This window comes from Symphalangus syndactylus, chromosome 3 (assembly GCF_028878055.3).
Source record: "Symphalangus syndactylus isolate Jambi chromosome 3, NHGRI_mSymSyn1-v2.1_pri, whole genome shotgun sequence".
Taxonomy (NCBI): domain Eukaryota; kingdom Metazoa; phylum Chordata; class Mammalia; order Primates; family Hylobatidae; genus Symphalangus; species Symphalangus syndactylus.
Window position 1 is genome coordinate 145,908,184 of NC_072425.2, and position 12,329 is coordinate 145,920,512.

A 12,329-nucleotide genomic window follows, 5' to 3' on the forward strand; every position below is an offset into this window, starting at 1 on the left:
ACGCCTGGACTGTTGACCATCTTTTCATGTGCTTATTTGCCCTCCACATATCCTCCTTAGCAAAATGTCTTCTCATGTCTTTTGCCCATTTTCTAATTCGACTGGCTTTTGTTGTTATTTCTGATGAGTTTTGAGAATTTTTAAGTATATATTTTAGATACCAGTCGTTTGTCAGTCAGATATGTAATTCACAAATATTTTCTCCTACTTTGTATTTTTGCCTTTTCATCTTAACAGTCTTTTTCAGAGCAAGTGTTTTTAATTTGATGGAAGTTTTATTGATCAGTTTGTCTTCTTATGGATTGTGCTTTTCTTGTCAAGTCTAAGAACTCTGCCTGCCCTAGATCTTGAAGAGTGTCTCCCATGTTTTTCTCTAGAAAGTTTCATTGCTTTATATTTAAGTTCATGATCCATTTTGAATTAACTTTGGTATAAAGTCTGAGACTTAGGTCAAGATTCTTTTTTTTGCCTGAAAATGTGCAATTGCTCCAGCACCATTTGTTGTAAAGGCTGTCTTTCCTCCACTGAATTCCTTTTGCACTTTTGTCAAAAATAAGTTGGGCATATTTGCAAAGGTCTATTTTTGGGTTCTCTGTTCTGTTCCATCAATCTATGTGTCTATCCTTCTGCCAATACCACATAGTCTGGATCACTGCAGTTATGTAATGAGTCGAACTTGTGTAGACGGATTCCTTCCACTTTATTCTTTTCCAGAATTATTTTATCTATTCTAGTTGCTTTCCCTTTTCACATAAGTTTTAGAATAATTTTATCTGTATCTATAAAACTCTTGTGAGATTTTGATAGAAATTGCATTGAATCTGTATATGAATTCAGAGGGAATCAACGTTTTTACTATATTGAGTCTTCCAATCCATGCATACAGTATGTTTCTCCACTTACTTGCTATTCTTCAGTTTCTTTCTTTGGCATTTTGTAATTGTCAGCAGTTCTTTTTGCTCCGCCATGAACTAATTGTGTGACTTTGGACATTAGTCTTTCAGATCTTCAGTTCTCTTTCTGTAAAATGTGTCTAATAACACCTACCTTGAAATGCCATGGGAAAGTCAAATAAGTTAGCGCATGAGCAGTGCCCCATGGCAAGCGCCAAGATGCAGTTCCCTTCAGCTGGGTCTCTCATCTGTTCTTTCTTTCCTCCTCCTCAGCTTTCATTCTGATGCCCACATCCACTTACACTTCACTTTGTCTTTCCTTTTCATCCTTTGCTTTTTTAAATCCTTCTTTCATTCTCAACTCCTTACTCTAATTTTTCTATTTCTTTCTTTCTATTTTTTTTTTTTTTTTTTTTTTTTTTTTTTTTTTTGAGACAGAGTCTCACTCTGTCACCCAGGCTGGAGTACAGTAGCACAATCTCGGCTCACTGCCAACCTCTGCTGTCTGAGCTCAAGCAATTCTCATCCCTCAGCCTCCCGGACAGCTGGGACTACAGGAACGCACCACCACGTCCAGCTCATTTTTTTTGTATTTTTAGTATAGCTGGAGTTTCACCATATTCGCCAGGCTGTTCTCGAACTCCTGACCCCAGGTAATCCGCCTGCCTCGGCCTCCCACAGTTCTGGGATTACAGGCGTGAACAGCCGCGCCTGGCCTTTCCTATTTCTTTCACTTTGTTTTTCTCTTATTCTCAATGGATTTTTCTGTTTTATTTCTTATCCCGTGATATTTGTCTATCTCTTCTTTCTTGGATCATTTAAGCATTCCATTTTTGTGGAGTTGCTCAGACATTGAGTGTGAGTCAGGGACCACTCAGCCTGGGTTCAAATCCAGATCAACCACTTACTAGATTTGGGGCCGTTGCCTCCCCCTCCTGCACCTCAGTTTTCTCATCTATAAAATGGAGAGAACAGTATCTACCTGACACCTTTTCTGAAATGCTTACATGAGTTTATACACGTAAAGCATTTGGAATAAAATCGGGTATATGGTACAGCCCCAGTAGGTGACTATAATTACTGGGATTTTACCTGTTATGTCTAGTTTCTGTGGCTCTTTCTCACATTTACCTTCCCTCACCATCTCATCCTTTTCACTTGTATATGAATATATTCAAATTCGCATTATCTTGCTTTCAGCCTGTCATCTCTGTGCACTTCTACTTCATATTCCCTAATCATCACTGATAAATTGGCACCAGCCCAGGAAATCTGTCCCTTGGGTTATAGAGAGGAAACAAGTGGTTTTTCATTTTGATTTAATTATTAATCCCTTTTATTATTTAATGTGGAATACATACACTGTGGGGTTACAATGAAGAAAATGGATTATCACTGTGCGGCTCACTTTCAAAGAGATGCCAGGCTTAAAAAGGAAAAGTACCAGACAGACAGAAACAAACATGGGGAAAAAGCAAAATTAATTAATTTGATTTCCGTGCCCTTTCATGGCCATGATTTATCATACATCTTCTGTGAGATTCAGGAGGGTGCATGTGGATTTTGCAAGTAAGCCAAGCTAGGTATTAAAGGGAAGGGGTGTAAGGAGTGGCAAGTGGTCCACAGTGGCTCACCAGGGAGGGCAGAAAAATGCTCATCCGAAGCAAATGGGAGCCTGGCAGGTTGGGAAACTCAGTCACAAGCTCATGGGTCTGCTCCTTAGGTGCAGTCCTCGATAACGGGCTTCGTCTGTGATGCAAAGTTACTTGAAAGGCACTCACCTATCACTAAGCCTTTCGAATCTGTATACCATACTTTGAATCGGGCCTAATATCTGCCCTTTTAAAAATTGCTGAATATATTTAGACTCACTTAGATATGTTGGACAGAGGGATATTTTAAATACCATCAAAATGGTCTTTTTGTCTCTGTATTTTCTCCAAAGAATTGAACTCCCCAAGCAAAATGCCAGATCTGCCTGCACTCCTTTCAGACTAGAATTCGGTCTCCCTTTAAAAATCCTTACATGAAACACCATTTAATCCTTCTCTCTCTGCCTTTTTGTGTTTATGGTGACCTCTCAGTATTTTGGTTTCTTTAATGACAAAGTAACCATGGAATTAGTCCACAGCATTTCTAGGGTACGTGTTTCTCTCCAGATATCAGAAAATAATGCATGAGGTTTTATTACTTCCTTAGAATTGTGGTGGGGAATCCTCCAAGGATGGAGTTAAAATGAGCAGCCGATTCTCTCTTGCTCTTCTGGGCTACCCGAGGCTCTGCAGGCCCCAAACTCACCTTCTGTTGCCCCATTTGGCACCAACCGCCCCACTTTGTTGTGCAGCCAGAAGTCAGGGCCACCTGGCAGGCCTATTGCTAAATCTTCCACTGTTTGTATTACATAAAACTTCACAGTCGGCGTTTCTGTGTCTACAATGCCAGAATCCTGGAAATGAGTTAACCCAAATTTGCGTGCCCTCTGGCAAGCCCAACTATCCAACTATAAAAGGGGACTAATGTGACAGGATTCTCACGAGCTAACACAGGAGCTGAAGGAGCCCAACAGAGGTGCAAACTGCCATTATGATCCCATGATAATAATTCCACATACTAGGAATACCGGGATTATTTCAGACCTTATATCTGCTCTTAACCTATACCCATCCAATCCAGGGGGGCCAAGTACATTACACCAGTATTTGGTAGGACAGAATTTTTCTTGATCAAATGGCAGAGATGTCATGAACATTAGGATTTCCACAAATATTTCTATTTCTTATATAGGAAAGAGACCCAGGGTGGTAACCTGTAGAGTAACATGTAATGTGGAGCATAGGATGTGGCCAGGAGAGTCAGGGTTATGATTCAGAACCAAGATGGCTGGACTCAAATGGGTGTGCAGTAGGAGGGTGGGAAAGCGTGGACTCTGAAGTCAGGCTGCTGTCAGTTCAAACCCAGGTTCTGCTGCTTGCGAGCCATGTGGTCTCTGGCAAGTTCCCTCCCTGCTCTGAATCTCAGTCTCCTGATCTGAATAATGGACACATTACACTTATTCCAGTGTTGCTGAGCTGATCAAGTGTGTTAACGCATGTAAGGCACCTAGTCCAGAGTGCACGCGCGCGCGTGCACACACACACACACACACACACACACTTCACTTCCAGAGCTGTTCTGCAAAGAAAAACCAAAAGGCAGTACAAGCTGCTGCAGGCAATGAATTGATGACGTGTTTAAAACAAAAGCAAAAAGAGTGCAAAGGCCATGGAGAATGTGGCACAGACAGGAAAGATGCTCCCTGAAGACCTTGCGCTGGTCAGGGTGTCTCCAAGCAAAACGAGGGACAACTGAGTGACTCTGGGAGCAACCTCAGTCCTGCATCCTCGTCAACACCTTGACTTTGTTCTCAACAATAATCCCACCCATGTGCGGAGCTCCCCTTTGAGGGATAGAGGCAGCCCAGAAAGGAGGCACAGGATGTACTGAGAAAGGGAGACCTGGGAGCCAGTGACAGCTCCCCAGGGATGGTCGGTCTGAGCAAGGCCGACGCAGGGGAGCCCCTCACCCACCTGAGATGCCTCGTCCGCCTTCCCAGCAGCTCCCTTCCACAGAGCGCTTAACAGCTTGCAATCAGAGAATGCTGTGTGCACGGACAGCTCCGCGGGGATGAAGTGTCCCATCTGACACAGACTGTTCCGAGATCCGCGCTGTCCCTGCCTAGCTCTGCGTTTCACTGAAAGCCCCTTGCCCTGATTCTAGCCCTCAGCCCCCATGCACAGCCACCGGCGACTCTAGCCCCCCTGGATAGTAAAGTTGCCCTTTCTGGGGTTATTCTGCTTTGAGAAGAGGTGGAAGAGCTGTGCATGCCTGGAGCCCCTGGGAACCCATGACAGCCAGGAGCATCCTGGGCATAAATATCAGCACCTGTGGCCTCATTCCACTCATCTCGCACAGCTCTGCAGTCCTTTCCACAATGCCCTCACCGCTGGTAATCAGCATCCGTTACATTGGTGCCAGGAACCAGCTCAAGAGGCCACCTGATCCGCCCTCCTGTCCCTCCAGCCCTCCTCTGGAAGGACTCGTAGCGCTTGCAGTCAGAAATCTCTCCCCATTGAGACCATTTTTACTGTTGGTGAACTGGAGGACTATCGCATTGCCCAAGACGCTGTTCTCTGCAGCAGGTTTGCACAGGGTGCCAGTTAGGGAGGAGAAGGCAGCGAGGAACCCCGCACTTTAAGGAACAGGGATGTCATAGCAGCCATCTGCATGGGGGAGGGGGCTGGGGAGCACAGGGCTATTGGCAAGGAGACAGGGCTAGTTAGGACCACGGGAACCAGGCTGATGGGCACTGAGGGGGCAGCCCAGGCGGCCCTGTCTACTCTCATGGGCCTTGCAGATCGAGTTCTCCTCTTCCTGCCGGGCCTCCTGCCTTCATTGTCCTGAGGACTGACAGGTAGTGTTTGTGGCAGACCTGTTAGTGCAAACAGGGAGGCTCTGAGAGGAATTTAGTGGCACTACCACAACCCTTAACACCACTCTCAGCCTAACTCACAACACAGCCCAACATGTCCATGGGCGGAAAAGGCCTCTCTCGGACTCACTAGCCCAGAAATACAAACCGGCAGCTGACAGACTGAATCTGACTCACACATAGATTTTCTATGGCTTGCTCACTTTTTCAAAAATTGTTGAATTAGTGGTCAACATGGAAAAAAATTCATCTTCAAACGTTTAATTTCTGGCTTTTCTGGAAAAAGCAAAGGGAGGATCTTGCAGTACTGGCTCCACGGCATGGCAAGGCAGGAATGAACTAGAGCCGAGTAGCAGCTGCCGCTTTAGAACTGCATGTGTGTACAGCTCACCGCAGTCCCCACCACCCCCTACCATGGCCCCCAAACCCAGGGCAAGTTTGGGTTGCATTTATCATGGGTTTGTATATTTGCTTTTCCTAAAATAAAGAGAATGCAATATTTTAAATGTTTCTGTACATCAAAATATGAAAATGAGGGTCTAAGACATCCCATTTAAATAAAAATAGGAGAAAGCCTACTAATTGCATGTGACCAAGAAGGATGTAGAGTGTGTCTGTGTTGGAAGAACGCGATCCGGCAGCTGCACTCACTGACCTCACACGGCCACAGCCATGGGTGTAGGCGGCAGAGCTCAGCACAGACCCACAGGTTCTGGTTACTATGGCGTGCACATCCTGCCCAGCTGGGAAATTCCAGAGTAAGGAGGTGTTACCCTCACTCCTGGCAGAGGCAGACCTGCCTTACATGAAGGAGACTCCAGTGAAGGGGTGTTAAGAATGAAATCAGTGGCTGCTAGTTGGTGGTCTTGTTGCTACTGTGGGGGCCGTTGTCCAAGCAGACCTTCAGAGAACAACAGGTGTTACCTGGGATGTGTGGACATCTTATTTCCTTGGAGCAATCGGGGACCTTTAGGGGCAAGTAGTGTGGTTAAAAAGGCCGAGGAGCAGCTGTTAGACGAATAGGGAGCATGCTGGAGGGGAGCAGGAGGGAGAGGGAGAACACAGCCCTGGCTGGCGGGAAGTGACCCGAGCTGCTGGGCAGCCTGTGCACAGCAGGCCACACAGCAGGCCACACAGCAGGCCACACAGCAGGAAATCATGAGTTCCTTCCCTGGTGCAGATCAGGCTGGTGTCGACCTGGCTCCATCCAGGGCCGGTTTTCTCAGGGCCTGATCCCCCCGGGGGCTCAGAACAACCCCTTCACACCCAAAGGGCTCAGGAGGAGCAAGCTCCCAGGCAGCAGTGGCTGCACTTAGAGCCTTTGGAATCAGACAAAACCTAGTCCGCTGCTTAGTAACTGTGTGGCCTGAAGCAAGACTACATCACTCTGCTTTTGTGACCTGTAAAATGAGGCGACTAAAATGGACTTAATAGATCCGTTTGAGGATTAAATGATACAATGCATGAAAAACACTCAGCACAAAGATGGCACATAACAGGGATTCCACGCCTGACTATTATTACGGTTTGCTCCCCTGTTCTCAGGCCCACAAGGCTCTGCCACCTCACCCTGCTCACTGGGCGCCTTCCTCGCCAGGGCCTTCCTGACCCTTCCTCACCCGCCCCAGACAAGCCAAATTCAGAACTGCACCCTGGCCTCTCTCTCACTCTCTACTGCACTGATTTGTTTTGCCTGTGTACTCCCCACCAGACCAGGAACTCCTTGTGGACAGAGAACGCATCAAGGGTCCTCAATCTCATTGCCTGTTGGAGTCACCTGGGGCCAGATTCTGGGTCCAGGCATCAGCACGTTGTCCAGCTCCCAACTGACGGCAGCGTGCGTCCAGGGCAGAGAGGTCGTGCTACTCAGGTGTGCGCTGAGGACCAGCCGCATCAACATCACTGCGGCTCCTTAGCAAAACCATGGACTCTGGAAACCCCAGACCTAGAGAATCAGAACCTGCATTTTAGCCAGATCCCCAGGAAGGGAAAGCACAGGAACGAATGCCGGTGAAGTGTGAGTCGACCTCCTTCCACACCCAGAGCTCAAAGTAATTCAAACACCCAGTGGGTGTTGAGTGGGGGTTCACTGACTGACTAATTGACTGAGTGAAGCCCTGTGTCAGCTTCCCTTGGGATTTCACACCTACTCCCTCATGTGCTATGAAACAAACAGGCTCAAAAGGTAAACCCGTAAAACATTCAGGAATTCAAAAATAGACACAGACCTAACTTGATAGAACAAATAGCTGCAAAATGGTGAGGTTTTTAAATGAAATACCTGATGGGTTTTTAAAGATTTATTACCACCGGGCTCTGTGCCATTAAACCTCCTAGTACACTAGAAGATAATTTTGTTTTGTTTTAAGGTTGGTAATTGTGAAAAGCTGGGAAACCAAGACTGGCCCCTGGGAGGATCCTGTCCGCCTGTGTGGCTTGGGCACAGTCTCTGGGTGGCTGGGGCCGCTGGCCCGCCCTTCCTCCAGGAAGAGAGACCCGCTGGCAGGGAGTCCCCGGCACTGCCAACGGCCTCCCCAAGCCCGTTCCCTGGGGACAGGCCCTCTGTCTCCCCTCCGCAGGCTCTTCCTGGCTCTCACCCTCCCACCCTCATCCCCCAGCCCCGCCTCCTCCGCAGCCGCGGAGCTGCAGCTGACTAGGGGGCCAAACCCAGGCGGCGAGCATCGCCTTATCCAGCCCCACTGGGGGCTTCGTCCCCTGCTGGGTGAGGGGTAACCCCTGTGCCACCCTCCGAGGCCACGCTAGAGGTTGTGACGCTCAGGGCTCCCGGTTCCGGCCGCGCTCAGGCTCCCCCTTCCCAGCCTCCCTCCCCATCTCTCCCAGGCTCCCCTCCCCTACCGTAGCCCCCCTCCCCCGTCCCAACCTCCTCCCCTTCTCTCGCAGGATCCGGCCAGGAGATCGCGGGGTGGCGGGAGGGGCGCTCTGGCGACCCTGGAAGCGAGAAGCAGGCCTCTGCAAGGCCAGGGATGAAGGTGCAAGGGAAAGCCCTGGGACCTGGACCTCAGGCGTGGGAGGGACGAAAGGGAAAGGTCTTAGAAAATTCTTCGGGCGTGGCTTCTGGGGGGGGGGCGGGGCGGGGGGAGGAAAGGGGGCACGGGTTCCCAATCGCACAGACGCTGCAGCGGAGCAGGGCCTCTAGGCATGCCCTCATCCAGAGCAGCTGCTGCGGAATCCGGAGAGCCCGCAGCACTAGCTGTGCGATTCCGGGCGAGGTTTTTAAACTCTCTCCTGTTTTCCCCTTTTGTAAACTGAAGATAATGTCTCTCCTGGGAGTGGGAGCACGATGCTGACACACCCTAGGAACTCGGGACTTGTTGATTCTCCTTCCTTATCCTCAAGTTGTTGGAAGCACTCCTGCCCCTCACCCCCCACCCCTCCAGCCCCTTTCCCAGCCCTGTCCCCTGGTGGAAAATCCTAAGAGCTGCCTCTCCGGAGAGCCCCTGCAAACCAGGCACTAAACACACACCTTTCATTTCCTGTTCGCAGCAGCTCTTTTTGGTGAGTACTGTTATCCCCATTTTGCGAATAAAGCAACGGAAGCTTAGAGAAGTAACTTTTCCAAATGTGCCTCAGCTCCAGGCAAAATAGGAACCTAGGTCATCTGACGCCAGAGTCAGCCTTCCTAACTGTTTATGATCTGGCTTCCCTTTCTGTACTGGATTTTCTATTTCTGCCCTAACAGATGACCACAGACATAGTGGCTGGAAACAGCACCCATTTATCAGCTCACAGTTCTGTAGGTTAGAAGTCCAGGCTTGATGCGACTACGTTCGCTGCTCTGTTCTCACAAGGCCAAAACCAGGGTGTCTGCAAGGCCAGCATTCTCATGTGGAACTCAGGGCCCCCTTCAAGCTCCTGTGGTTCTGGCAGAATTCAGGTCTTTGTGGTTGTAGGACTGAGGTCCTCACTTTTTCTCTGGCTATCATCTGGGGGCTGCTGTCAGCTCTCAGAGGTCACCCACATTCCTTGCCATGTGGCCCCTCCATCTTTAAAACCAGCAAAGCAGAAGCCCCCTCTGCCTAATTCCTCTAATAATTTGAATCTCTTACTTCAGGAAAAGCCCAATCCCTTCAAAGGGCTTAGGATTCGGTCAAGCTCACCCCAGATGAACTTTCTTTCTTCAAGTCAGCTCTACCATAGGACATGCCCCAGTCATGGGAGTGAGGATTTCCTGGGGTTTCTCAGGGGGTGTGTACCAGGGGGCAGGAATCACGAGGGTGTCTTGGAATTCTGCCTACTTACAAGTGCCTTCTCTGTCCCCAGCATGTATTCTGGTGTTACATTCAAGTGTAACACCTTGAATGCTTCCTGCTAACCCTAAAGGGCCTTGAGGGGACTGGGGCAGCCTATTCACCAACCAGTTTGGAGCATTTTCCTATGAGCACAGTCACATATATTCCCATAGAAGAGTATACAAATATCTCCATATGAGACATAGGCACGCCCTCCTCCATTCCTCTTCCTCCAACTTCATCCCGTGTTTCAAAGCTCAGAGAGTGGTACATTTTGATCCAGCATATCTTAGAAAGTAGGAAATTGATAGAGATGTTTGTGATCACAGATAGGAAGACTGAGTCTGAGAAAAGACTCCCAGCCCAGTGGTCTCTCCAGGAAGCCCTGCTGACCCCCAAGCAAGGCTCTTATCAAGTTGCTGTGGCCCTGACTCCTGACATTCTAGACCACGCCATGACACCAAGTTTTCCTCCCTGTGGGTGCATGATGTTTGACATTCTTAATCCAGAGGTCCATCTAAATGGATGTCACATTCACTAATGCATCATCTGAAATACAACTTCCTTTGATTTTGCCTTTTTTGAGTCTTTCTCCACTTGCGTTTTCCTATCAAAGGGATTAAACCACTTTGCTGGACTTGAAGCTCTGTCTTTTCCGAAAGCTTTCATCATGTCTCAACACAGCTTCCCACTCACAGATACAGGAGAGGATGGAAGAAGAGAAGTAACAGGCTTGATGAGGCTTAATAGGATTTGCTCAAGTCAGTGCCTTCCCCTGGGTCCTGCAGAGAGCAGCTAGGATGCTCAGCTTGCCTAGGCCAGCCACAGCATTCCTCCCTGTCTGTCCTCTACAGACAGTTCTGCAAAAACCCTAGCTTCAAAGAGGAAATGCTAGAATATCAACTATGGGAGGGCTGGCTCTGCGTTTATCTTCTTCACTGCTTTATGTCCAGCTCCTAGCACAGGGGTTTGGCTATAGTAGTTCCTCAATTAATGTGTGCTTAATGAGTGCATAATTAATAGAACAGATCTCGAAAACCTGATTAAAGAATTTCATCCCCATTGTCCCTGAAAATCCTTTTGACTTGATAGGCACACAAGACTGGAAGCCAGGGTTTCAAGGATGGGGATTTTACTTACCCTTAAAAGAAATCTGAACAGTAGAGGCTCCATGCCAGTCAGCTCAATGCTTGCCCTGCAAATTGCCCACTGGGCCTTTAGCTATTTGTCTTAGATATTCTCTATCTCTCTTTCTTCATCTTTAAAATGGAGTTAACGGGATATTGCGTTAAATTTCAATTTGAGGAGAGATTATGTATACGTATGTTTATTTTATTTATACTTAGGTTTGTATCATGCATTCTTTCCATGAATCCCTATAATTGGCTCCCAGGGCTGGAGGAGCAGAGAATATTATCTGGCATTTATAGCAGAGTTAAACTGAGGCAAAGAAAGTTAAATTTGTTTTTCTTTGGACCACAAAGTGGGTTTGTTGGACATTGAGTTAGAATCCACATGTTACCCTGGGTTGAGCAAGGAATGACTTCGCAGATGATTCCAGCGCACAGGAATGCGCCCCAATATCAAATCGAAAGCAAACCACCTTTTCTTATCTGCCAGATGCAAAAAGTTTTCCTACCTGGGCTGAAGTCTCCTAGAAGATACTTTCCCGTTTCTAGTACAGCACAAAGCTTTCGCCTACAAGAATGTATGCAAGTATGTTTAAAAATAAAGAAGGAAACAGTGCAGAAAATCAGCAGCAAGCTGTTTTCCCCAAAGAGCTCAGCACAGGAGGATGTGAGCTCCCATGTGCCCCGGCCAATGACTCATGCTTGTGGGCACTGTGCCTGCCCTGCCCAACCTCAGTGGCTCAGGAAGTCCGCAGCAGCACCCCCATTGGAACCCTATCTTGGTTCCAACAGCTGGGGTGTCCAGAATACACGGGGCCTCAGGACAGCAGCATTTTCCACCATCTCTCAGCATCTGTGATTGGGTTTTTAGGATGAAGTCTCCCACCTAAGGCAGAGCAAATTCCTGCTTGGGATTCTGCAAAGATAGCCCCAAGCATTTTCCTCCTTGTCTCATTTATCTTCGTTAACTGCCACATGAAGGAGCAGGAAGCAGGTGGACCTATGCAGAATGGGAAATGGCCAATGGACGCCTGGGACAAAGCCCTTCAGATGACCTTTTGATATGATGTTTTAAAGGTCACCTTGAAATCGCTAGGCAGCACAGGAAAAGACCTGCCAGGCTCATCTGACTTCCCAGGACAGCTGCAATCTACCTTGGTTTGCCATTAGACAGTCGGCTCAGTGGTTGACAGAACTTTTTCCAGGTTGTTCTATTGGGGACACAGCTTCCTGGTTTTCTGCCTGGTGGAACCTGTAGCTGGAGTCACCCTCAGAATGGTGGCAGGGAAATTCCTGCAAGGGACTGCCAAAACCATCCCCGAATGGGGTCAGTTGAGACTCCAAAGAAGAAAGCACCAAGATCCAAAGCACTTATTAGGGGACTTACATGTAGAGCGCTGCACTGGTCCCCACGACAGACAGCAAGAAAAGATCCAAAGCACTCATTAGGGGACTTACATGTAGAGCGCTGCACTGGTCCTCATGACAGACAGCAAGAAAAGAGATGCTCCGCTTAGGTGTGTCTGCAGCAAGGGCTCTGGGTTATGGAGTTATTTGTCCTAAGGTTGGGCTAATTCCTACAATGGTT

The 12,329-nt window shown here is 48.1% G+C and overlaps 2 protein-coding genes across 2 annotated transcripts in view; one reads left to right on the forward strand and one right to left on the reverse strand.

Moving 5' to 3' along the window:
• Positions 1–12,329, forward strand: part of KCNJ5 (potassium inwardly rectifying channel subfamily J member 5) — a 28,245-nt gene that overhangs the window by 5,785 nt on the left and 10,131 nt on the right. The gene's annotated exons all lie outside the window — the stretch shown is intronic.
• On the reverse strand, positions 5,205–7,261 carry LOC129478434 (uncharacterized protein KCNJ5-AS1-like). Its single transcript, XM_055270028.1, is given in 3 exon segments — positions 5,205–5,361; positions 6,017–6,161; positions 7,126–7,261. Coding segments are annotated over 3 exon segments (438 nt in total).